General features: G+C 46.8%; 4 protein-coding genes, 1 non-coding gene and 1 pseudogene across 8 annotated transcripts; 5 read left to right on the top strand and 1 right to left on the bottom strand.

Annotated features, from left to right (window-relative positions):
* The first annotated feature begins 1,516 nt into the window (after window positions 1–1,516).
* LOC125519258 (F-box/kelch-repeat protein At5g43190) lies at window positions 1,517–10,919 on the top strand. 3 transcript variants are annotated; one of them, XR_015609670.1, is made up of 6 exons: window positions 1,517–2,696; window positions 4,664–4,780; window positions 5,038–5,109; window positions 5,263–5,328; window positions 10,160–10,315; window positions 10,453–10,919. XR_015609670.1 is itself a non-coding variant. In XM_087531561.1 (3 exons), exon 1 carries the CDS (start codon window positions 1,640–1,642, stop codon window positions 2,693–2,695), a length of 1,056 nt encoding a protein of 351 aa, XP_087387687.1. In that variant the 5' UTR covers window positions 1,517–1,639; the 3' UTR covers window position 2,696; window positions 3,101–3,133; window positions 3,616–4,657. The 3 variants fall into 3 exon arrangements, 2 of the variants coding, with proteins under 2 accessions (XP_087387687.1, XP_048540082.1); XM_087531561.1 differs by lacking the exons at window positions 4,664–4,780; window positions 5,038–5,109; window positions 5,263–5,328; window positions 10,160–10,315; window positions 10,453–10,919 and adding exons at window positions 3,101–3,133; window positions 3,616–4,657; XM_048684125.2 differs by lacking the exons at window positions 4,664–4,780; window positions 5,038–5,109; window positions 5,263–5,328; window positions 10,160–10,315; window positions 10,453–10,919 and adding an exon at window positions 3,616–4,657.
* Window positions 5,333–10,919, top strand: LOC147960555 (G-type lectin S-receptor-like serine/threonine-protein kinase LECRK2). Of its 2 annotated transcripts, XM_087531560.1 has the most exons (3): window positions 5,333–10,061; window positions 10,160–10,315; window positions 10,453–10,919. In XM_087531560.1, exon 1 carries the CDS (start codon window positions 6,288–6,290, stop codon window positions 8,769–8,771), a length of 2,484 nt encoding a protein of 827 aa, XP_087387686.1. In that variant the 5' UTR covers window positions 5,333–6,287; the 3' UTR covers window positions 8,772–10,061; window positions 10,160–10,315; window positions 10,453–10,919. The 2 variants fall into 2 exon arrangements, with proteins under 2 accessions (XP_087387686.1, XP_087387685.1); XM_087531559.1 differs by having other exon boundaries at window positions 5,333–10,315.
* Window positions 10,920–11,437: 518 nt separating this feature from the next.
* On the top strand, window positions 11,438–12,067 carry LOC147960554 (uncharacterized). The gene has a single exon (XM_087533408.1). It carries the CDS (start codon window positions 11,438–11,440, stop codon window positions 12,065–12,067), a length of 630 nt encoding a protein of 209 aa, XP_087389534.1.
* Window positions 12,068–13,261: 1,194 nt separating this feature from the next.
* On the top strand, window positions 13,262–13,358 carry LOC125526194 (small nucleolar RNA snoR26). Its single transcript, XR_007291610.1, has one exon. It is a non-coding gene; the product is annotated as a small nucleolar RNA snoR26 (small nucleolar RNA).
* A 1,890-nt stretch (window positions 13,359–15,248) lies between these two features.
* On the bottom strand, window positions 15,249–16,617 carry LOC147960553 (uncharacterized). Its single transcript, XM_087536870.1, has one exon. The coding sequence runs from the start codon at window positions 16,358–16,360 to the stop codon at window positions 15,275–15,277; it is 1,086 nt and encodes a 361-aa protein (XP_087392996.1). The 5' UTR covers window positions 16,361–16,617; the 3' UTR covers window positions 15,249–15,274.
* A 5,324-nt stretch (window positions 16,618–21,941) lies between these two features.
* On the top strand, window positions 21,942–22,522 carry LOC147960552 (uncharacterized; annotated as a pseudogene).
* Window positions 22,523–23,776: the final 1,254 nt, after the last annotated feature.

Here is a 23,776-nt window from a genome sequence, read left to right as displayed (position 1 = left end):
CAGTGTGCCCACCGCACGAGGCTGCGGGCGCACCTTCAAGCGGAGGTGGTTGCGGTAGCCCGCGAGGTGGAGAAAGAGGAGGCCCTCCATGCCCACATAGCCGAGAAGTGGCGAAGGAGGATGGTCAAGGAGATGGCAAAATATCAAAGCAGGCTGGTCTGTGCCATGGCCGGACTGTTCCCCAAGGAGAAGGACACGGACGATGACAGATCGGACAACTCTAGTAGTGAGCAGACCCGCCTCGATACATTTTGTATCTTCGGTCGCTACTATCGCACAGACGACAACAAGGACAAGGGCAAGGGCGGTCGTGGATTAACTTCTTCCATTATTGTGTCCATTTTTGGTAATCCGATGGCATGTGTCAACTACATATGTAACTAAACATTGCATCGGGGTTAGTGTGGATTTGAGGATTTGGTTTGATAGATCCGGTTGTGGATGCAAACTTGGATGCCCGCCGTCTGTACATATTGCTTCACTCGGCCTCTGCAGTGTGGGTAGGGTGCTCAGGGTTTAGGGATGACGACGCCGCCTCTAAGGGTGGAGTGATGATGATGGTGCATGCGCGTTGCCTTAGCGAGACCCTCTTTAGTGTGGTGTGAGTGAGATATTTTATGTGTACCGCTCATCGGCTGTGGAGGTTTCCTGCATGATTTTTCTTAATTAACAGGGCAATATGGTTTACGCTCGGTTTTCTTTAATTAACCAAGCAACTTTGTTTTCTTAATGAAGGCAGGAATCCTGCCATTTTGAAGAAAAAAATGCGTCGAGTTGGTTCTAGTCAATTCTCTCGACCACATTCATGAGATGGCAGGCTGATGGATGTGGGCCTGACTAAGAAATCAAGTCATGTGTCATTCTTGTGTTATTTCTTTTTCGCATTAACTTTTTGTTTGGCCACGAAACAATTTATGTGTTGAACGCTTGGAGCAATTTGCAGCCCATCCTTCATTTTTTTCATGCATTTATATATCCTGTTGTTCACACACCTTGTTTGTTTTATCATCTTTAGCACCTATTTACGCATTTATTTTAACACAATTTGCACCAACGCGCCAGGTATTTCTCATAGTGCTTTATCGATAGAGAAATCCGAAAACTGCCTAAATTTAAAATTCACCCTATTCTTGATAATGTGAATCAGGAATCGCAATTCATAAGTGGTCGTGGAATTTCTCTCTTTTCCCTTTTCATATGATTTCCCCCTATATTCAGATCTATCTATATCTATATCAATATAAAAAAAATCCAAATGGACAGATTCAACAAATCCCAACCATCAAATCTGGTCAATCAAACGACTGAGACTGCTTCAATGATGAGCGCTTAACATGTTTAGTGTACAGTTAATATCATACAAAATATTAACGCCAATGCTAATCACATACTTAATACGCAAATAATATCGTACCTAATATTTATGTATAATTAATATATTACCTATTAGTATTAAGGTGCATTGCAGGTACACACTACTAGTTTTATATAACTGCAAATCGAGCCTTCCCGGGCCTACATGCCAACCAGCCAGCCTTCTCGCTCCTCCTCGTCCTCCCCTTTCTCGCGTCCCCATTTCCTCCCACCAAATACGGCACCGTGATCCGCCACCGACCCGCCGACCGATCCCCGGCCGGCCATGGCCTCCGACCCCGCCGCCTGCTGCCCGTGGGACGCGCTCCCGGCGCACCTCCAGGAGCGCATCCTCTCCCGCCTGCCGCTCACCGCGCTCGTCCCCGTCGCCGCCGTCTCCCGGGCGCTGCGCCGCCTCCTCCGCTCCCCGGCCTTCCACGCCCTCCTCTCCCCGCACCGCCTCGACGCCTTCTTCCTCCTCTCTCCGCGCCTCGCCTTCCACCCGCTCTCCCGGCGCCTCCTCCAGGTGCCCCCCTCGCCCCCGCTCGATCCATCTTGCCCTCCCCTCGTCTCCTCCGCCTCCCCCTCCTTCCTTGTCACCGCCGACTCGCTCCTCCGCCTCCCGGCGCTCCCCGACCGCTCCTACCTCATCGCCGTCGTCGTCCCACCCTCACCCTCCTCCACCTCCAGCCGGGATTACACCCTTGTCGCCGTCACCACCAACGGCGCCGCTGTCCGCTCGTATTCCCTGGACTCCGCCGATCCCTCCCCACGGTGGGTGCCTGGGGCCGAGCTCCCGCTGCCATTTGCGATCCTCGGCAATGCTGCGGTCGCCACTGACCGTTCTCGGCTCTTTGTGCTCGGCCGGGGCCCAGACGCGCTTCTGGTGCTTGATCTCGAGACCAGGAAGTGGGCTGCTCCGCCAGTTGTGATGCCGCATGGCCTTACGACGGCCCACCTGTTTGTTCTTGATGATCGGCTGTTCTTGGTAGGTGGGGTGGAGAGGCTCGGGGTGCTGGAGCGGGTGGTGGTGTGGCAGTTGGACAACAATGAAGCAGTGGGATGGGTGGAGGTAGCCACAATGCCGCCGGAGGTGTTCGATGAGTTGGTGGCTGGTAGGCATGGCAGTTTCTGGCACTTTCAGGCTGCGGACAGAATGGGGACTCTTTGTCTGTACAATGCTTTAGATGGGAGGCTGGTGATGTTTGATGCGGTGGATTGTGTATGGACGATGATGCCACGAGTGTCTGGGTTAGGAGCCGGGGAGAGCCAAATGTGGTTTGGGCATGTCTTGGAGCCAGGCGTCGACCTATTGCTGGGACAACGCAGCCTTCGTTCATGAGGTTGTTTTCTTGGCCTTCATGTGTTGGTGCAATTCTGAAGCTTCAAATCATGTTCCCTGAACCGTGTACCTATGGTTGTTTGTAAGTAGGAATAACTGGTTCTGTTAGCTGTTTGCTCCAAAAATAAAGCAACCCTGTCCTTGTATGTGGCATAATGCTTCAAGCATCCCAAGTTGTATCATGAAAGAATATCAATGATGAAAACTTTGATAAACCAAAAGGGCTAGATTTCCCTTTTCTGTTTGTCTGTGGGATGAATGTCAGTGCAAATTTCTGCATCAATCTTCCCAAAGGTTCTGTGCTGTTTTATTCCTGGTAGCCACACGCTTGAATGAAACCTTTCTTTTTACATGTACCTCAGTGTTATTTCTTTTACTTATTAGTAACCGTTTCTGTTTCCACAGGAAATATCTAACTTCAAGATTCAAAGCCATCATGTGAGTCAAGGCTGTTGTATCACATAGGCTCAAAATTTCCCAATAATTTTATGTGCAGTTTTCTTTTGGGGGGGTGGGGGGTGGGTGGGGGGGGGGGGGTGATTTTTGCTACTGTTTGTCAGTTAGCATTTGTCAAAGCCCCTCAACATTAGGTGGCACATCATAATTACTGTTGAAGTGTCTGTCACTGTCATTCATACTGCAAACAAGTAACTCAACCATGTCAAGCCTTGGCAAAATAGTTACCTAGTTTCTTCATGTATTTTTGCTGATGTCTGTTATTGATGCTATGGAGCTCTATATAATGGGCCATTTAGTCATTCCCTTGTGGAAAGCATCCTAAGTTCTAATATGACATTGAATTATCGATCATGCTTATCAGTGTTTTCTATCTTGCCAGAAGGCATGGATAAAAAGATTGTGATGCAGTGACAGGCTTATAATTGATGCCCAGTCTGATTTGTTTGCTCATTGGCCTGCAGAGCTATCTCGGTTCTTTTGGGTCAAGTGTCAATGTATTATGTCTTCCGATATTGAATAGGAGTTGGCAGTCTACTGGAGCATAGGCTGAAGAGTTGGGGAGCAGGATTGGGTGTGGGAGGCAAAGAGAAGGCTTCCGGCCTGTCGAGTCCTCCTCTCTGGTGCCCACCGTGGCCTTGTAGAAGCTGCCCCAAAGAAGCGAGGGTTTCGATTCGGCTGGATGTGAGCCTTATCATGCCTTATTTCACCATGGATGGCATTGTATCTTGTACACATACAGTTTATCTAAAAATGTACTTTTGCTAAGCTATTTCGTGTAGGCAGCCTAACCTTTTTATGTTCTCACAATGGAAGATTATGTTTTCATTGTAAAACTACTTTACAATCAAGAGAGAAGACTACTTAGTTCTAATCTTCAAAAGAAGACTACTGGCCCCCAAGCCCCAAGCTTGTTTAAGCAGAGATAGAAGATTATGCTGATCTGCCGGCTCTTATTCAATGAGGGGGTACATGCTATGGAAATATTGAGCACCCATGGTGGAGCTTGGATTTGGGACTGGGAGCATGTACCCTTTTTGTCTGAGAGGAGGCCAAAATTTATGTCTTGATTGGATTTGAAGTAAGCTCATCTGAGCTTATTTATACACAGATTTAGGCTCAACAGTATTTTGATCCTCATGTTTGTGACCAAATTAGCTCTCCCATGACAGGTGTTCCCTAGTTTAACCACCAAATATTTCTGGCTGGTGAATTTGCTTTACTTATCACTGTTTTTTGTTAGGCGTTGGTGCATTTTTATGCCACTATCCTTCCTTTTTGTCCTTGTCAATATTTTATTTTATCCGTTTCATAAGCTTTTGGTGCAAAGGCAATCATTATCTCTTGCCGTTCAGTTCCCCACTTCCTTGCACAAAAATTAATCTGTGACAACCCCAACTGTTAACTCCACATGCAAGCAAAGAAATATGGTCCATACCTACTTCAGTCAACATGGCCAAGCCAGTGCCAGAGGCATAAAGACAGAGACTTTTAAATCTGCCTTGGTTTCAGATCTTGGAGAACTAACACAGTGGGCTGCCCGGGGATTGATGACCTGCTGCTGATCATGGGCTAGACTTGGTGTTGTTTCAACTGGTAGCTGGCCTTTTTTGATGACTAGACTAGAAGGTACGCATGTTCAGCCTGTTCATTACCAATATCTTGAAGACGATATTGTTGTTTTATCAGTTTTCCTTTTGGGAAGCTAGTCAATCTGTCTAGTTGTTGTGCATTTGCTCGCATCTGCCTTCTCTCTGTTGTATTGGTTTGACACTGTTGAAGAAAGATGTGTCTAACATATCATGCTGTGCAGGAACCGCCGGAGTGAATCTTCAGCTGGCATACCATGTTGAAGAAAGATGTGTCTAACATATCATGCTGTGCAGGAACCGCCGGAGTGAATCTTCAGCTGGCATACCATGTATAGGGTCGACTAAAATAGAAGCGCAACCCTTGTGGTAAAGAATAGAATATTTTTTAACTTTGGCCGTCAGATGAGTTTATAAAGGAGCAGTGCCATGCATCCGACATTTTTCTATCCGACGCTTGTCTGGGTTAGTTAATCACCATAGGATCTAATTGCCAGTTTTTTTCTTTTTCTTTTTTTGCAGGAAAGGATCTAGTAATTGCCAGTTGAACAATGATCTAAGGTTCACATCGTCGTACATAACCAGAAGGTATGGTACGTAAAGCAATTCCGTTTATAAAGGGTACCCCTTTCCTGTGATAAAATCTTGCAAGTTCAACAAAACACAAGTAATCCATGCTCATCTTTATTTGCAATATTTCGAACAGTCGTGTTGATGATGTAATTATCATTTGCAGTCAATAAAGATAGTCATGATGGCCTTCCCTGAAAAAAGCGGTTACATGATGAGTTTCATCCACTAGTGTTTCTTTGTGTAGCGATGAACGAAACAAGTTCGCCTAAAGTAAGAAATAAAACATGTATCTGTCGGAAAAGAAATGAAACAAGTACTTCCTCCGTTCACAAATATAAAATGTTTTAGATTTGAATATAGACTACATGCGAACTGAAATGAGTGAACAAATACACAAAAATGTGTATGTATACATCCGATTCACAAAAAGGTTAGAACATCTTATATTTGTGAAATAAAGATGGGGGAAGAAAATGTCATCTTTCTTTGGCCGGCCAAATTGCACCCTGGCCTTCACGTCACCTCCGTGATCTAAGCTTGATGGTTTGGCTGTGCGGCAACAGGTCACTAGCTAGTGTCACCTCCTTTGAAGCTCATGGTTCGTGCCAAATGGCACATGCCCATCTAACTTAATTATCCACTGATTTGCTGATGGAACCTCGTACTTAGCAGTCCGGGTCAAGATTTAAAAGTGCGATTTCGTCCACACATGTGTGTAGTTTAAACAAGTCTGTCCCATTTAGAAACAAAACGGCAATCAAATTATCTCCTGCAAACGTATGAGATATGGCGCTTGACCTTGACATTGTCTGTGACTGCCGGCCGGCGAGTGGAATGCTTTGTTTTGGCTATCAATTAACTTTTTTCCTGTGTGTGTCACTATCACACTATGGAAAACAATGTAGCGTAAGTGAAGAACTGAAGATATATAAGAACATAACATGAGTATACACTGACCAGCAAAGTAAACACAAATGAAGCCATTAGCCATGTCTCCCTCTTTTTCCAGCCACCGCCGCCGTGCCCCACTGCTTGTGCTCTTGCTGCTCCAAGCTCATCTGCTTCTAGTTGTAGCCAACAGACTCACAATTGCATCGACTTTCAGGCCCCCAGATAACATCACATGCTCGTCCGGGGACTACGCCTTCGGGTTCCGCGCCCTTGACGCTGACCCTAGCCGGTTCCTCCTTGCCGTCTGGTTCTACTTCAACCTCACCGAGGGAGCCAGCCCTGCGGAGCACAAGGTGGTCTGGTACGCGAAAGACCCAGTCTCAGGCTCGGCAGTCACGGCCACGGCACTATCCATGCTTACCATCAAAGATGGTATGCTCTCCCTAGCCGCTGACACCGGCAACATCTGGAGGAACCCCAACCCTGGCATGTGGGGCACTGACCTCGTGCTCCAGGACTCAGGCAACCTCCAGTTCCTCACCTCCCCGGGCACAACTGTCGTGTGGGAGAGCTTTCAGGATCCGACCGATACGCTCCTCCCGGGGCAGTACATGGGCGCTGGAGTTGCCCTTTACTCCAAGCTCTCGGACACAGACTTCCTGTCTCGTGGCCGCTTCAGCCTGAACGTGCAGACTGACGGCCACCTTGTCTTCCACCTCCTGAACCATGCCGCTGGCAATCTGGCTCAGGACTTAGACAACATATACTGGGCGAGCGGCACATACAAGACTGGGGAGGACGGCAACACGACTCTTTTCTTCGACTCGCCGGGGCATCTCTACTACCAAATCAAGGACGGCACGGTGCATGACGCGATACCTCCACTTCTAAACTCCACCATTAGTTACCACCAGCACGCATCGCTCGATCCAGACGGCATCGTCCGCGTCTACACCAGGCCGAAGAATACCACCGGGGGAAGCAGCAAAGTGTTGTGGGCAGTCAGAGGACAGTTCCCAACCGAAGGTTGCACGAGGAAAACCACTTTGCAAGGTTTGTGTGGCCCCAACTCGTACTGTGTGTATGGTCCTAACAACCGGCTGGATTGTGAGTGCCCAAGCGGCTACTCCTATGTCAATTCTCAGCTCAGGTACATGGGCTGCACACAGGGGTTCATGCCGCAAAGCTGTGACGGGAAGAACTACTCCGCCGAGTTTGAGGTTGTCAAGCTCCCAAACACCACTTGGACAAACTCGCCATACGAAAGACTTTTGCACATCACAGAGGACGAGTGTGCAGACTACTGCTTGGACGACTGCCTCTGTGTCGCTGCTACTTATGATGGAACTTACTGTAGCAAGATGGTGTCGCTGGCAGGTATCGGACGCCGTGGAGATGACATCGCCATGAAGGCGTTGATCAAGGTGCGGACGAGCAGCCCCTCGTTGCCGGTGCCACCAAGAAGGATATTGCCTTATGCACTATTCGGTGGCTCGGCATTCCTGTTGCTGCTGTCCGGGGTAAGTAGTCTCATGTTACATTGCTACCTTAGGAAGAAGAATACCAACCATGACTTTGTTAGGGCTTACACCACAAAAGAGCTTTACAAAGCCACCAATGGCTTTCGTAAGTTGCTAGGCAGAGGAGGCTTTGGCGAGGTCTACCATGGGGTGTTGAAGTCGCTACATTCCCCCGACATAGCAGTGAAGAAGCTCATCAGTTCCAATGATTACAGTGAGAGGGAGTTCGCGAATGAGGTACAGTCCATCGGCCAGATCCACCATAGGAACCTAGTCCGCATGGTTGGTTACTGCAAAGAGAAGGAGCAACGGATGTTGGTGTTCGAGTTCATGCCAGGTGGTTCCCTTCGGAGCTTCCTATTCCAGCCTCAGCAGCAACTGATGTGGAGTTGGCGCGCTGAGGCAGCCCTTGGCATCGCCAAGGGCCTGGAGTACTTACATGAAGGATGCAATTATCCAATCATCCACTGTGACATCAAGCCCGACAATATATTGTTAGATAGCAAGAAAAATCCGAAGATTACTGACTTTGGGATTGCCAGGCTTCTTAGTGACCAGCAGATGCACACCACTGTGACCAACATCAGGGGCACAAGGGGGTATATTGCTCCCGAGTGGTTCCAAAGCGACAGGCGCATCGACACCAAGGTTGATGTGTACAGCTTCGGTGTTGTGCTACTAGAGATGATATGCTGCCGAAAGTCCCAGGAGCCAGTGCCTGGTCAGGATGGTGACGACTCGGTCATGCTATTCGAGTGGGCTGGTCAGTTGATTGCTGATGGCAGGACCGAGGTTCTGTTTCATAGTGATGACGATGCCATTGAGGATTTGGTCAGAGTGGAGAGGTTCTTGCGTGTTGCTCTCTGGTGCATTGAGCAGAATCCTTCGCTCCGCCCGACAATGCACCAGGTGGTGCAGATGCTGGAGGGTGTTGTTGAGGTCGACACTCTACCTGCTCCTACAAGCTCCAACTGTTCATCGCCGTTCGCCTCTTCAGTCGACGAGAGCCCTCTGTTGTCAGCTGCTGCTACTCTCGCGATAGAGTGATTCTTACTGTACTAGTCAATTCTGATAGGCTGCAGTGTCGAAATGAGTTTCTTTACTTATTACCAATGCTAATTGTTTCGCCGTCTTGTAACTGGTGTAGCTACGTTTCTGTAAACAGGACATCAGTCATGCATTCTAGCTACATACATGTCTTCTACTCCCTCCGTTCCTAAATACTATAAGTCTTTTAAGAGATTACACTATAGACTACATACGGAGTAAAATGAGTGAACTTATACTCTAAAAGGCGTCTATATACATCCGAGTGTAGTCTCTATAGTGGAATCTCTAAAAAGACTTATATTTAGGAACGGAGGGAGTAGTAAATGTCAGCATATCCTATGTGTTCATCCATTGTGGTCCAGTTATGCAAAATCCTTTGGTTTGAGCACTACAAAAGTTCAATAGTGAGAAGAAACCTCAAACTTTATTCAGATCGAGTCTTGCCTTCGCCTTCAAGAAAAGAAGGGGAGAAGTGTTATCCCAGTTCTAAGCTAAGACTGAAACATCAACCTTAAAAAAAGACTGAAACATCAAGCCTTGATGTTGCCTAGCCAGAAAAGCATGGGGAATTGCGCAGCCGCGAGGGATAGAAGAAAGCAGTGGTAAGAAAGCAGTGGTTCCTGCTAGGATGTCTCTCATAAGTCCTGGGTGCACCTTGCAGAACCCTCTTCATCGTCTTCACCAGGAATACCCCGGTGCAGATACAGAACCATGGCAGAACAGAATAGTATGAGTAGCTCCAGAAGATGTGGACAAGCATCGCAAGTGAGGTACCAGCAAACCCATGCCCAGCATATGCCACCATGTCCAGCAATGGCGATTCACCACTTCCCAGTGAGTACAGACGTACAATAGAGCTTTAATGAGGACAACTTGCATAAACCAACCAAGTAACCCTCTTGTGAACTGTATAGCCAACGATTTCATGTCTGGAGCTTGGATTGACGGGGGTGCGCCCATCTTTCTTCAAGACCAATGTTCTGGCTTGTCCGCAGAGACTTGAAACCACATGATTCCAAAAAGATAATCATTCTTCAAACTTTTTGCAGACAGAACAAAAGGGCCATTGCTAAACTGGTCTAAGCTATTCAAGATAATTACGGGGTTAACGAAGGGAATTGTTTACCTGCATAAGCACTCCATGTTCTGGCTTGTCCACAGAGACTTGAAACCACACAATGTCCTCTTGGATTGTAACATGATCCCAAAGATTGCTGATTTTGTATCAGCTAGAGCATTGAGTTTAGATGTAGCACAAGAGCACACGAGTAGGGTCATGGGAACCAGGTATCAGCTACCTAATATATCAATCATCACAGTTCCCACCATTTTGTCTTCAGATGTTCTAATCTTACAGTTTTGATATCTTTTGTTTCACTTTTCAGTGGTTACAAAGCTCCGGAGTATATGCATCTTGAGGAGTTTACTCGATGAAGACAGATGTGTTCAGCTTTGGCGTTTTGGTTCTGGTGATTATTAGTGGCCGAAAGAATACCATACTCGACAAGCAAGGGGATACTGTTGGTGATCTTGTACGAGATGTGAGTGAACTGAACATATATTCCAAGCAAGATTTCTTATAGTTCACATTCACGAAATGTTTACTTTTGTTGCCAGATTATTTTCCTTCTTTTGCGCTGCAGTTCTCTCATGTCAAGCTTGTTGAAAACTATTTCAGGCCTTGGCGTATGTGGAAGGAACAAAGGTTGCATGAGCTTGTGGATCCGTTGTTAGGTGACGGATATGAAGTCGCCGAGATAATGAAATGCGCTCAAGTGGCACTGGTTTGTGCTCAGGAAGATCTAGCATATCGGCCCGCCATGACAAATGTTGCTGCAATGCTGAACTCTGAAAGCATAAGCTTACCGATGGAGCCTAAGCAACCCGGTACGCTGATCCATGGGTGTGCTGACAGAGACACGACATCGACATACGTGGGCCAATCAAGCAGGACGATAGACATAACTATAACGAGCTCTGCTCCAACGTCGACTAGAGTTTGAATTTTGGGCTTTTTTAGGGGTCATGTAGCGTACATATTCGAGATACTGAGACCAATTTCGCAGAGTGAAAATAAACATGTTTCTGTGGTACCAGCTACCAGACTAATTTTCCATGAGCTGCATTGTAGTAGTAATTCAGATATACGATGTTTCATGCTTTGTTGTTACTATTCCAGTTCAGCGAAGTTTACCTGGGATTGCTCATATTTGGGAACATTTATGAACACATTCAACTTGAGAAATGAGAAATCATCAAACTTGTTCAACTTGGCAAGCAGCAACCACAGATCTCACAGTTAAGACGTGTAGATCTGTGGACATGGAGAACACGCTACAAACACATCGGGATCTCAAAATAAGCGCTGTTCAAGATTGAAAAAAAGTTCCTAATGCACCTAAGTTCATAGTTAAACATCTTAACTCTGAACTTAAGTCGCTGGCCCAGACTTAAGATGTTTAACTCTGAATTATGCCTGGGCCGATTCGGATTCATTAGTGCGCGTTTTGGCTATGGCTAAGCCTGGGCCGACTCGGATTCAAATTGCTTGCTCTGTCTCTCCCGCGTCCCTCTTTTCTTGCTCGCCCCGTTTCCCGATCAATCTCTGCCAACGCCGATCGCGTTCGCTTGATCGTTGCTCTCGCGATCCCACGGCCGCGACCATGGGCGCCACCACGATGCTCCCGCCGTCTCTGCTCCCGCGCCGTAGCGCCGCCGCCGACCTCCACCCCTGCTCTTCCCGCGTCCCCGTAAACCCTGCCTTGATGGCGAATCCCGCCGCTGCCAAGACGCCGAAGCGGCCCATGTCCGTGCGCGACGGGCAGCCGCCGGCGAAGCGCGCACGCGATACCTGCTCCGGGGGCGAGCTCCTCAACGCCGCTGTTGCCGCCAAGATCAACAGCAGCAGCCTTCCGTGTCCCGGCACCAGCAGTAGCGGCGAGGATCCAAGAAGCCCGACGGCGACCAAGAACCCCGTGGCCAGCTCGCCGGAGACCGCGACGCAACCGAGCATGCGCGAACTGATCCAGAACGCCCGCCTCGCCATGGCTCGCGCTGCCGCCCAAGAAGAAGAGGCCGGCCGTCGGCGCGACATCGAGCGCAGCCGGGCGGAGGCCCGGCGGAAGGTGGAGCAGATGGTGGACACCGTGCAGTTCAACGACCCGTGGATCGATCCCTCCGACGTGACCAGGTCCCCCGAGGAGCTACTACAAGCAAGGCAGGAAGCATGGCGTTATCAAGCTCAACTCATTGCCATGGCTCGTCAACGGGACATGCATGAAGGCTGGTGGTAGTCTTAATTAGCTGAGAAAAGCAGAGGAAGCAAAGGGTGTAATCTAGTTTGCAAGTTTTCCAGTAGTGCTAGCTTGCAATTGATCAATTAACATATTCATTGACATGGAATTACACTGCAAACTGCATGATACATCATCTGAATTCAAACTACACAGCTTCATTCAAAATCAACTCAATTAGAATGAGAAACGTTGGCAACATCCACATCTATTGCAATTCTTCCTCCTCTGTACTTTCAGCGTCATCCACAGCTTCTCGGCTTCCTCCTGAAGAGAAATTAGGATTGCACATTTTGATACGCTGGGAAATGAAAAAAATTAGCTCTGCTATGTATAACCCTGGGGTGACCAATTCTTTTTCCTCAGTAAAGGCCATTAGTTTGTTTGCATCTTGTGTGCTAATACACCTGCTTTTAGCATAGATTGAAACAGCAAGATGATGTAGACACAAAACAGTCCTGTTTCTGGTTGTCGGACTTGTAGCAGCCCTGAACTTCAGGGTTAATATTGATGTTTCCTCCCCTAAATAGCACTTGTCATCAGTAGTTAAACGGACTACCAGCTTAAAAGAGTACGATCAACTTGAACGGCGAAAACTTGGCCAGTGACACCATCAATATTTGCCTCCATTAGGCCATCACCAGTCATTTATCTCCAATTCTCAAGGCAAAACTTCCAGCAAGACATTCAGAATACTAGCCATCGCGGATGTATGCGACTAGTTGTTCTCCATGTCATTATACAAACAAGGCCATTCTTCATTTCAATTTTTTTCTTTCATTTGATTTGTTTGCTTCATCATAAGTGGTTTGACCCGAAAACAATGCTCGCAGACATGAACTATGTAGCACCATTGATCCTGTTTTCTACTACATACAGAATAGTGATCTCAGAATCTCACCTGGATCAATCAAGTTTCCGAGATCATAGATGCCAAACCAAAACTTGAGAACCATCAAACTAAACTCGACAAGCATCACTCACAGAGTTGAAGAGTTAAGACCTGTAGTTGCGCATACTTACAATAGCAATTAGAAGCCATTATTCTTAAATTGCAACCTGTCATGTTAGAAGACCATTGGTGTGGTCTCAGTTCATGGTTGTTAAACAGTCTTTACCCTCTGCTTGTGTTGTGCAATCTTAGTAACACACTAGCATTGCAGTCTCTTAGTGGTATACACTTTGATTCTTTTTAGAGCATCTGTGATGTGCTTCCTCTGTATTCATCCTTGCACTTTGAGCTATGGTTTACCAGTGAAGAAAGCATTGGGGATAATATTCTGAGATGCTCCTTTTTGTTTCATATTTTCTCTTTAAGCTCTTGTTCCCCAAATGATTGAGTAAGTTCTTGGCCCCTAAATGTTTTAATTCCTCAAGTAAATAAACCCGTGTCTTTGCAATCTTTCTTCAAGTCTGTACGACATGTAAGAAATGTGTTTCAAATTAAGTGTTATGTTTCCTCGGCTACTCTACTTGAAAAGATTATGAGTTTTCAATTTGTTCTTCTTCACTCCATCTTCGCAGTTTCTTTTTTCAGTTTAAGTTTGTTCAGTCTTCCATTCATTAGTTTCTCTTTTCTGCTGTGTTTCAATCATGTACTCCAGCCATATTCAGTATATTTTATTCAGTTTTATCCTGTGTTCTTCAGTTTATCAATTTCTCTTTAGTCATATTCAGTGTAAATTTTTAGTCATCTTCAGTGTAATTTTTAGTCATATTCATTGTTATTTTTCAATCCTTTTCATTGATATTTAGTTAGTCATATTCATTGGATATTTCTTCAGTTGCTCAACTTTTGTTCAGTCATATTCACTGAGATTTAGTTAGTCATATTCATTTTTTATAGTTTTATTTAGTGCTCCTCTCATTTCATAGAAAAGAGATGTCATTTGATAGGATTTTCTCCATTGGGTAGGCTACTGTTTTTTTTTTCTTTGAAAAAACGAAGGATTGATTCCTATTCTATAGAGGAATAGGATTCCATTCCTATGTACAAAGCAAAGGATTCCAAGAAAATCCTACAAAATTCATGTAAACCAAAGGAGAATTGAGATACATACCATCCCAGTTTATAGTTGTCCTATTACTATGATTGCTACAAAATTCATGTAACCGTGTCTTTGCAATGTTCTTGTAAACCCTGTCTTTGCAATCTTTCAAGTCTGTACGACATGTAAGAAATGTGTTTCAAATTATCCAACGAACAAAGGAGGCTTAAGAAACACAAAATAAAACATTCTATATGTACTAAGAGGGCCATTTTGCAGACCGAGCATGCAAATGGGGGAACCAGATCCTCTAACATCCTCAAGGGATGTCACGTAAGCTACAGTAATTGTGACATCCCTTCTTCACATCCATATGGTTAAGCCTAAAATGATTATAATTAATTTGTAAATTACAAATCTACTATATACATTTACAAAAATTACATACAAACAAAATTATGATGCAATAAAATTATTTTTTGATTTATTTTTGCACATGCTACAGTAAATCCGCACAGTAGTTGCTACAGTAACCCTGACATCCCTTCTTCCCTTTATATACGCATTTCACTATAGCTTTGTGACATCCCTTGAGGATGTTAGAGGATCTGCTTCCGCAAATGGGACGATATATTCAGTGAATAATAACACATTTACAAAAGATGAAACTAATTATTTGGGATTTGGCTGGCTGGAGATTTTAGTGGTAAAAGTGTTGTTGTTTTTAGTACAAATCCTCTGTGACTGTGTTTTTTTAATGTATTTATTCTTTTTCCTGCATTTCGCAGACTGTCCCATGCAATGTTAGCCTAGAGTTCAGCAGAATCACAAACGCAACTTTGATTTTTGACGCAAAGAGGGGAGAAATTTTCATTTTGCAGACCCAGCTTGCAAATGTGAGGATATATTCAGTGAACAACACATTACAAAAGATGAAACTTTGTACGAATCTGGATTCTTAGGACAAATCATACTAGTACCCAGTGGCGAATCTAGCAGGACATTGGAGGGTATGCTTAAAACATAAATTTCCTAAGTCTAATTAGCAAATGCAGTGCAATTGTTGCATGTAAAGCATCAGAATATATTTGTCAAGCGGTATATTTAGCTTAAATATGATTTTGGAGGGTAGGCTTAAGCCTATTGAAGCCTCCCTAGTGGAATCGCCACTGCTAGTACCATTTCAAGCACAATTAAGCCCTACAAGTAACTTAACTAATTACATCCAGAATGCAAGTGGTCTCTTGTACAATTCATTCATCTCATGAGCGTCTGTCATCTCATAGGCGTGCGCCCTTCGCCTGGTAGCTCTCAGCTCTCCATCTTTATCGTACTTGAGACCGAACGTGGTGATATGGTACACACGGTGGGCTGCGTACTCATCCTCGTCCTGGTCATCGGCCGAGACACACTCGAGCAGGCAGTAGCTGCTGTCCCCCATGAACAGGAGCGTGGCGCCAAGGTGCCTCTCGCGGTCCGCGCGGAACAGCCGGTCCTTCCCCAGCTTCCACGCCGGCATGGTCTGGAGGGCACCGGCGGCGACGGCGGGCACGGCGTCGCAGGAGCAGACATGGCCGAAGCTGCCCTCATGGATGCAGAGCCCCACCCAGGCATCCAGGTCCTGATCAAAGTAGGCCTCGCCGCTGAATGGCATGGCCCAGTTGCCCTGGCACGTCCACTCGAGGCTCCTGGTGTCCAGTGAGAAGGTTCTCCGCCTGGCGGAGACGAAGAGCGTCCGCCCGTCCGGGTGCACGGCCATCGATTTCACGTCCGGTGACTGGAACGACGGGAGGTGCGCCGGCAAGAAGGTCCAGCCCCATGTCTTGCACTCGTCACCGTTGGGCGGCGGCTGGGCGTCGAGGACGGCCAGGGAGGACTCGACTATCATGTACAGCTTGCCGGCGACGGACGCCAGCAAGGGGGGCCCGCAGATCTTGCGGCCGTTGGGGTGGGCGCAGAGGGTGATCCCCGACGTCTCGACGTCGTAGACGGGGAAGTCGGCGGCGCCGTAGGCCGGCATGGCGAGTATCTTGGCGCCGTGCGCGCCGAAGAACGCCAGACGGCCGTGGTGGCCCTCGAACCGCGCCACGGCGGGATCCGGCAGCTGCTCGGGCTCCGGAGCCGCCTCCGCCTGCGGGCTGAAGGTGTCGACGTCGATCTTGCGGACGCTGTATCCTCTCTCCCAGTCATCCACCACCAGATACACATGGCGGCGCCGCGGCTGCTGCCGGCGGTCGCGGTGGTTCCCTCGCTTGGCGGCGTTGCTGTGCCCACACGGCTGAGGCGACAGCGGGCGCTTCGGCATGTCGTCCTTGCTCCTGCCGGCGAGTTTGATTCAACCCCCCGGTTATAAGAAGCGCATCACGAACCCGGCCGGATTTGGTAAACTCAGGCGAGCCCTTCATCGAATCGGAGACGGGAGTATCATTTTTCCCCCTACAATAGCCGGCACCGTCTTGCGTTCCGGGTAATGTTCCGGGTAACGCGGGCGGGACGAATTATTTTTTAATATACATGTGAACCATTTTTTGATACGAATTATTTTCAAAAAACAAATTTGATACGCATTCAATAATTTTCAAAAACGTGATGTACATTTTATTCAAATACTTCAAAAAATTGAATACATGTTAAACATTTTTCAAATACATGTTGATTTTTTAATAGTATGATTTTGTTTATACTACAGGTTATTTTTTACATTGTATAAACCTTTTTATAAATGTCACAAACATTTTTCTGAAATGCGTGAATATTTATTTAAAATTAAACATATTTTTGAATGCTACATACATTATTTTGTACTCCGGGAACATTTTTCTACACTTTATAAACAGTTTTTTGAAATGTCACAACATATTTGGTTGAAACACATGAACATTTTTTTTATAATGTCAGGTATTTTTTTAATCTCTAGATAATAGATTGTGCGTTGCAACGGGTATAAATATTCTAGAATGTTAACATGTGATTTACCAGTCCATATTAATGTGATTGTGTAAATAAGTACTCCTCTGTAAACTAATATAAGAGCGTTTAGATCACTAAAATAGTAATCTAAACACTCTTATATTAGTTTACGGAGGTAGTATTTATTAAATCATGCCTATGATTTACCTGCATGTATTTTAGGATTTTATTTTGTAATTACTTATTGGCTCACCAAAGAAACATAAGTTTTATTTGGCAAATCAACCATGGGACAGTTAAGGCAGGTTTCAAAGAAATGATACTTAGAAAAATGATGGAAGATTGGACGAAGCACTTCGCTTGGCAGGAAAAGAAACACTATTATTTTTTAAGTAGCAGGGATATGATTTTTTAATTACGTGAACATTTTATATTTTGTAAATTTAAAATTTTCACATTTTTTTTCCAAAACACGTGAGCATGTTTAAATGGTACATACATTCTCTTAAATCTATCAACATTTTATTTGAATTACGCGGGTTGTATAAAAATTTTTGAACACATGATGAGCATTTTCTAAATTTAAGGATAAATACATTTTTGTAATATAAGTAAATGAATAAAGGGAAAAAATAAACATGAGCTGGGGAGCAGCGCTCCTCCTGCGCAGGGTCGACCAATTTAGAGGGCTTCTTAGGCGAGACCTCCTTCGGGGTCACTATAAGCGACATATAGCCAAGCGCTGCCTTCGCGCCACCTATAACACAGTTTTTTCTAGAAAAAATGTTTGATAGCTTACACTAAAAAGCAATAAGGATTCTAATAGTAGGAAGCAAACATATGCTCCTGGGGAACCATGGTGCGCGAACGGTCATATGTGCCGGAAGGCTCTCGTGAGTGAACGACGCCGCTCGTGCTGGGATGCTCCTGTGAGCGAACGACGTTGTGCGGATGACGAAGACTCGCCCTCACTGGAGTCCTCACCGTCGAATCATTCACCCACCCCCGCCCCCTCCCACACACTGCTATTGGAATTGCCATGCAATCGTGATGTTTTTCAGCGGAGAGAATTGTCATGCTACAACAAAGAAATTTGCAAAAATATATGTTCAACAACCTTCATGCTACAACATTGAGAATTGGCATAATATATATGCATAACATGGCAATGATGCAACGAGATAATTGACATGGTACACATAGGATAAAAGTTATCATGTTAGGAATTGCCCTGTAACATCTTAGGGTGTGTTTGGTTCGGGAATGAAGTGGAACGGAATGTAACGGTTCCATTCTACTAGAATGGATCCGTTCCGTCCTTGTGTTTGGTAGGAGCAATTTTAAGGAATGGAATGGTTACATTTTGGTGTTTGGTTTGAGAGATGGAATGGAATGAAATTATTCGTCACAACTGATTATATTGACTCATACTGAATTAGATTTTGATAGAAAATGAAACTGAATGCATACTGAACACTTTATATTGATCCAGAGAACAGAAATACATCAAACTGTTGGGAAAAAAAATCTAAACTGAACTAGAAATTGGTAGAAAACTAAACTGAACTAGATCTTGCTAGAAACTAAACTAAACTAGATCTTGATAGAAGGCCATAGGCACGCACGCTGCTGTTAGCCGCGCATTGCAGCCGGTTCATGAACATGTGAAGGTTTGTCTCTACTGTACCTGCAGTGTAGAAGATACAGAGAAAGTTCAGAGAAAAAACCAATGTTAAAATTCAGAAAGGAAGCACGCACACACAACACATCGGCTTCTGCACGCACGCACATCCCACTCGTAGACGCGCTGGAGTCCTCGACAGCCGCCGCCGCCGCATGTCAGCTTGCCGCGGATGCCCTGGATCCAACCCCGCAAGCAAGAACATACACTGGAGAGGTGGGGAGGATCGCAACTTGAGGAGAAACAGCAAGAACTCCAACTCTGCCAGTTGCCTCCGTCGGTAGTCCGCGGAAGCAGCCGTTTGCCCGCCGCCCCGCTGATATCCTACCGCGGATGTGGGAGAGATGAGGAGATGCAGCGCCGAGAGGAAGAGAACGGCGATGGAGGGCGGCGCCGAGAGGAAGAGACGACGCCGAGAGGGAGAGAGCGACGAGGGAGAGGCGAGGCGCCGCAATTGGAGGTCGGAGTTGGAGGTGAGTGGGCCGCGAAGGTGAGGGCGGAGACGGGGACGAGGTAATTCCTTCGATTCGGTGGTAGGAGCGCATTCCGCATATTGGGCGAATATGCCGTTCCTGGGAACGGGTGGGTTCCGATTCTATTTCTCTACCAAACGCAAGAACGAGTTCCAGGAACAGAACGGACTCGTGCCGTTCCACCTGGTGATCGGTACCAAACACACCCTTAGGGAATTGCCATGAAAGAACAGAGAATTGCCACGATAAAACGCAGAAAGTTGCCACCATATTTCAGGAACCCTATATACCTAGGAGAGTCATTCTCACTAACTTATTTATTTCAATATGCAAGTACGTCATCTCATCATACAATTAAGAATGACATATGCCCCACCTCAACATGCAATCATGCAAGGAAAAAATAATTCACCACAACATTCAACAATGCATGGGATAATGTTTTTCATTCAACTATTCCACTTATATTCAATAAATATTCTACAATTATTTAAAAAATATAATAAGTTATATGTATCTTTAATTTTCTTCTCATGTTATCAAGCCAAATTTCATCAACCAATTCCCGCAGCAACGCGCGGGGTATCCTCTAATTGCCATGATGTTACAGGGCAAATGCCATTTTTTGAGAAGGGGTTGGCATTGTAAAAGCCAAAAAAACACATAATTTGTCATGATATAGCAGATATAATTGCCATGTCACGCAAGAGCGTGTCAAATTGAACGTTCTCTCATTACCATTTCCAAACAATAAATTGTTGTGTTATCTGACCAATCAATCTCATTATAAGCAGGGTGTATTTATATTAATCCATGCCTGGTAAGGGAATAATTTCAATCCCCCTCTACATATACGCTGCGTTGTCATTTTTTCGGGGAAAAAGTGGAATAGCTCGGGTAGTACCCTAATTAAAAATTGCCATCACTGCATGAGCATCATATTGCATTTTATTAAAGAGCAATTTGAATATTTTAATAAACCTTAAGCCCTATTATATTTGCCATTTTATGAAATGGTGAATAAGTAAACCCTTCTCCCTTTCTGTGTTAGCTCAAGAATCGCCTCCAGAACTTGCATTTCGCCTTCTTTGTGATATTTGCGAGGTACCCAGATTATTTCACAATCTTAGCCTAAGCCTAGATATCACACATAGTTCAAACTAATTTATTCAATTAAATGGATTTATTTTCTAAATAAGAATTAAATGAATTCCAAATGGATTAATTATTTTCATGCGGCCTTGATATAGTCTAGAGAGGCCTCATATAGTTTCATCCAATTTGAAGTTTGTTTGATGCCCCAATTAATTAATTTCCAGTCGGTGTAGACATTTAATTAATGAAACATTTTAATAATTAAATTTGCCTCATGGGCCGGCCCATCTTTGTTCACACCCAACCCATCTAGCTCCGCCTCAGGCCTGCTCACTTAAGCCCGTGACCCGATGCAGCCCGCCTCACACCCACACCTAACCTGCACTGACCCGGTCCGGCCTAGCCACGGGGGCCGAGGTGAGCTGCTCCCCTCCTCCAACTAAGCCTCGGCCCAGCTCGGTCCCCTCTACCATCGCTCGGTGTGTAGGATAGAGCTCCTATAGACGAGCCTCGACCTAGTAGGCATAATTTTGTTAAGTTGCGCTTGGGGTAATAGATAGCAGCCGAGTAGTTTGTTTCGCCCTGTTTAGCCATCGTTGTGATTTAGTAATTTTAGAGTTATATTTAATTTTGCAAAAATCATGGATAGTCAAAATAGAATCCTAAATGGATGTTGCATATCAAAATGATCATAGAACGCATACTTTGCGGTACCTTGGGCGTCTGCGTCTACCTTGGACGTGTTTGGTTGCTCGCACCATTTTTGCCCTTTTGGGCTTTCCGGAAACCTGGCCCGGTAGAGTTTGTTTGCGGTGCTACGAGTTCTGGACCATGTTTTTATACGTTGTTTGGTTGTCGCATTGTCTCTCCTCGCATGGGAGTAGAAACTCAAGCTTGGCGTTTGGTTACATGTTGGTGCTCCCCATATGCAACGATCGACTGTTTACTGGTGCTTACTCTCACCTTTTGTTCACATGGTGAAGTTACCTCACACCACCACACTTGGAACAACATTGTGAAATGGATTCGAGTTCTTGCTCGTGTTTTACACTCTTTCTTGCGGGGGAAAAGGAAGATTTCATTAACTCACAGAGGCTTCTCGGCTTCGGAAATGTTTACAATGCAATCTAAACCCAACCTCAACCAGACAGCCGTGTGAGGGGTACTACGACCATACGCGGCTAGAGCATGACTGACATTGTTTTGTGATCTACTATGTGAGAAAATGAAATCTCCCTAGATTCAACTGTAATCATTCTGCTTATATCCTCTACTAGTGCTAGGACCTGTGATCGGTTCACTGACTTGGCCGACAACATCGAAACCGCTTCAGAGGAGTCCAACTCTACCAAGATGGGCAGCTTGGTATGGTACAAAGCCAACTGCAGTCCCTCCCCGCATGCTTCCAACTTCGCTTGGAGGCTATTAGAGCATCTCCAACAGCGGCCGCAAAAACCGCGCGCGCGCGGTAACATGCGATTTTAGCGCACGCAGGACAGTTTCGCGCGCTCCAACGAAGGCGAGAAACTCAGGCGTGCGGGAAACGATTGCGCGGGAGGGGGGAGCGGGAGGTTGCGCGCTAGATTTGGCGCACCGCTTCAGGTGCGCCTATAAATTAATGCACCCGCCACGCGGCCTCTCATCGCTATCCACATCGTCACGCGCTCTCTTCCCACTTCCTCTGTCGCTTCCTCGCCCCGCCACCGACGCGCCACCACCGTGCCACCATGCCGCCGCGCCGCTGGGGATCTTCAGGCTACCACGGCGTCCGCGAGGGCCCCTCCAGCGCCTTCTACGCTGAGATTCGGTCCGGCGACGTCCGCCTCGGCCTCGACACGTTCGAGACCGTGCACGAGGCCGCCCGCGCGTATGACGAGGCGGCATGGCACCTCGAGAGGCGGCATGGCGCCTCGAGAGGCCTCGTCCACAGATGAACTTCCAGGATGTCTGGACGTGTGAGCAGGCGCATGCCGTCACCCCTCCGCCGCGGCTAATAACTGACGCCGACCGTCAAGAACACCGTCGGCGACAACGCCGCCTCCTCGTCGCTGAGGCGGACGAGCGAGCCATGGCAGATTGGCGCCAACGCCACCCAGAGGACGTCACCAATGAGAACGCCTTTTGGGTGGAGAGGAGGGCAAGGCGACGCGCGGAACGGGCAGTCAGGCGTCGTCGGAAGGCACTAGCGATATCGCAGTGCGATCTGGGAGCGACATCATTCTTCTCTAGCGACGATGAGCGGTGGGAAGACGTGTGGCTTGATACATCGGACGACAAAAGCGAGGTGGAGGACAACGACTCGGAGTAGTTTCTAGTTGCACCGTAGTTTTTACCTCGGACTAGTGTCTTTTTTTACCTATCTATGCTAGATGAACTATCTATGTATCGCTTTTTTATCTATGTATCGTTTTTTATCTATGTATCACTTTTTTAATCTATGCCTATGATTTTTTATTTGTTTTGAGTGCATAGCGCAGTTTTTATTGCAGCGTCTATTGGAGCGGCTCGCACGCGCTATAGTTTGTAGCGGCGTTGGAGGAAGCACTCCTCGCCGCGCAAAAACTCGTGAACAACGTGCTGCAAACGCTTTTTTAGCATGTCGCGTGTTGCGCGGCTGTTGGAGATGCGCTTATCACATGTGAGCAGCTGCCTGCAAGTTATAAAAATGAGCTCCCCTCTATCATTGTTGGGGAACGTTGCAGAAAACAAAAATTTTACCTACGTTTTCACCAAGATCCATCTATGAGTTCATCTAGCAACGAGTGATCGGATGCATCTACATACCTTTGTAGATCGCGAGCGGAAGCGTTCAAAGAACGGGGATGCGGGAGTCGTACTCGTCGTGATCCAAATCACCGGAGATCCTAGCGCCGAACGGACGGCACCTCCGCGTTCAACACACGTACAGTCAGCGTGACGTCTCCTCCTTCTTGATCCAGCAAGGGGGAAGGAGAGGTTGATGAAGATCCAGCAGCACGACGGCATGGTGGTGAATGCAGCAGTTACCGCAGCAGGGCTTCGCCGAGCTTCTGCGAGAGGGAGAGGTGTAGCAGGGGAGAGGGAGGCGCCAAGGCTTCAGGGTGCGGCTGCCCTCCCTCCCCCCTTTATATAGGCCCCCTAGGGGGGTGTGCCGGCCCTAGGAGATGGGATCTCCTAGGGGGGGCGGCGGCCAAGGGGGTGGAGTGCCCCCCAAGGCAAGTGGAGGCGCCCCCTCCCCTAGGGTTCCCAACCCTAGGCACATGGGGGGCCCAAGGGGGGGGCGCACCAGCCCACTATGGGCTGGTTCCCTCCCCACTTCAGCCCATGGAGCCCTCCGGGATGGGTGGCCCCACCCGGTGGACCCCCGGGACCCTTCCGGTGGTCCCGGTACAATACCGTTGACCCCCGAAACTCTCCCGATGGCCGAAACTGCACTTCCTATATATAATTCTTCACCTCCGGACCATTCCGGAACTCCTCGTGAAGTCCGGGATCTCATCCGGGACTCCGAACAACTTTCGGGTTACTGCATTCTCATATCTCTACAACCCTAGCGTCACCGAACCTTAAGTGTGTAGACCCT

This window comes from Triticum urartu, chromosome 7A (genome assembly GCF_056163025.1).
Source record: "Triticum urartu cultivar PI428250 chromosome 7A, HENAU_Tu73, whole genome shotgun sequence".
NCBI lineage: Eukaryota > Viridiplantae > Streptophyta > Magnoliopsida > Poales > Poaceae > Triticum > Triticum urartu.
The sequence above is the reverse complement of the archived record's forward strand: the minus strand, read 5'-3'. Positions and strand labels throughout refer to the sequence as shown.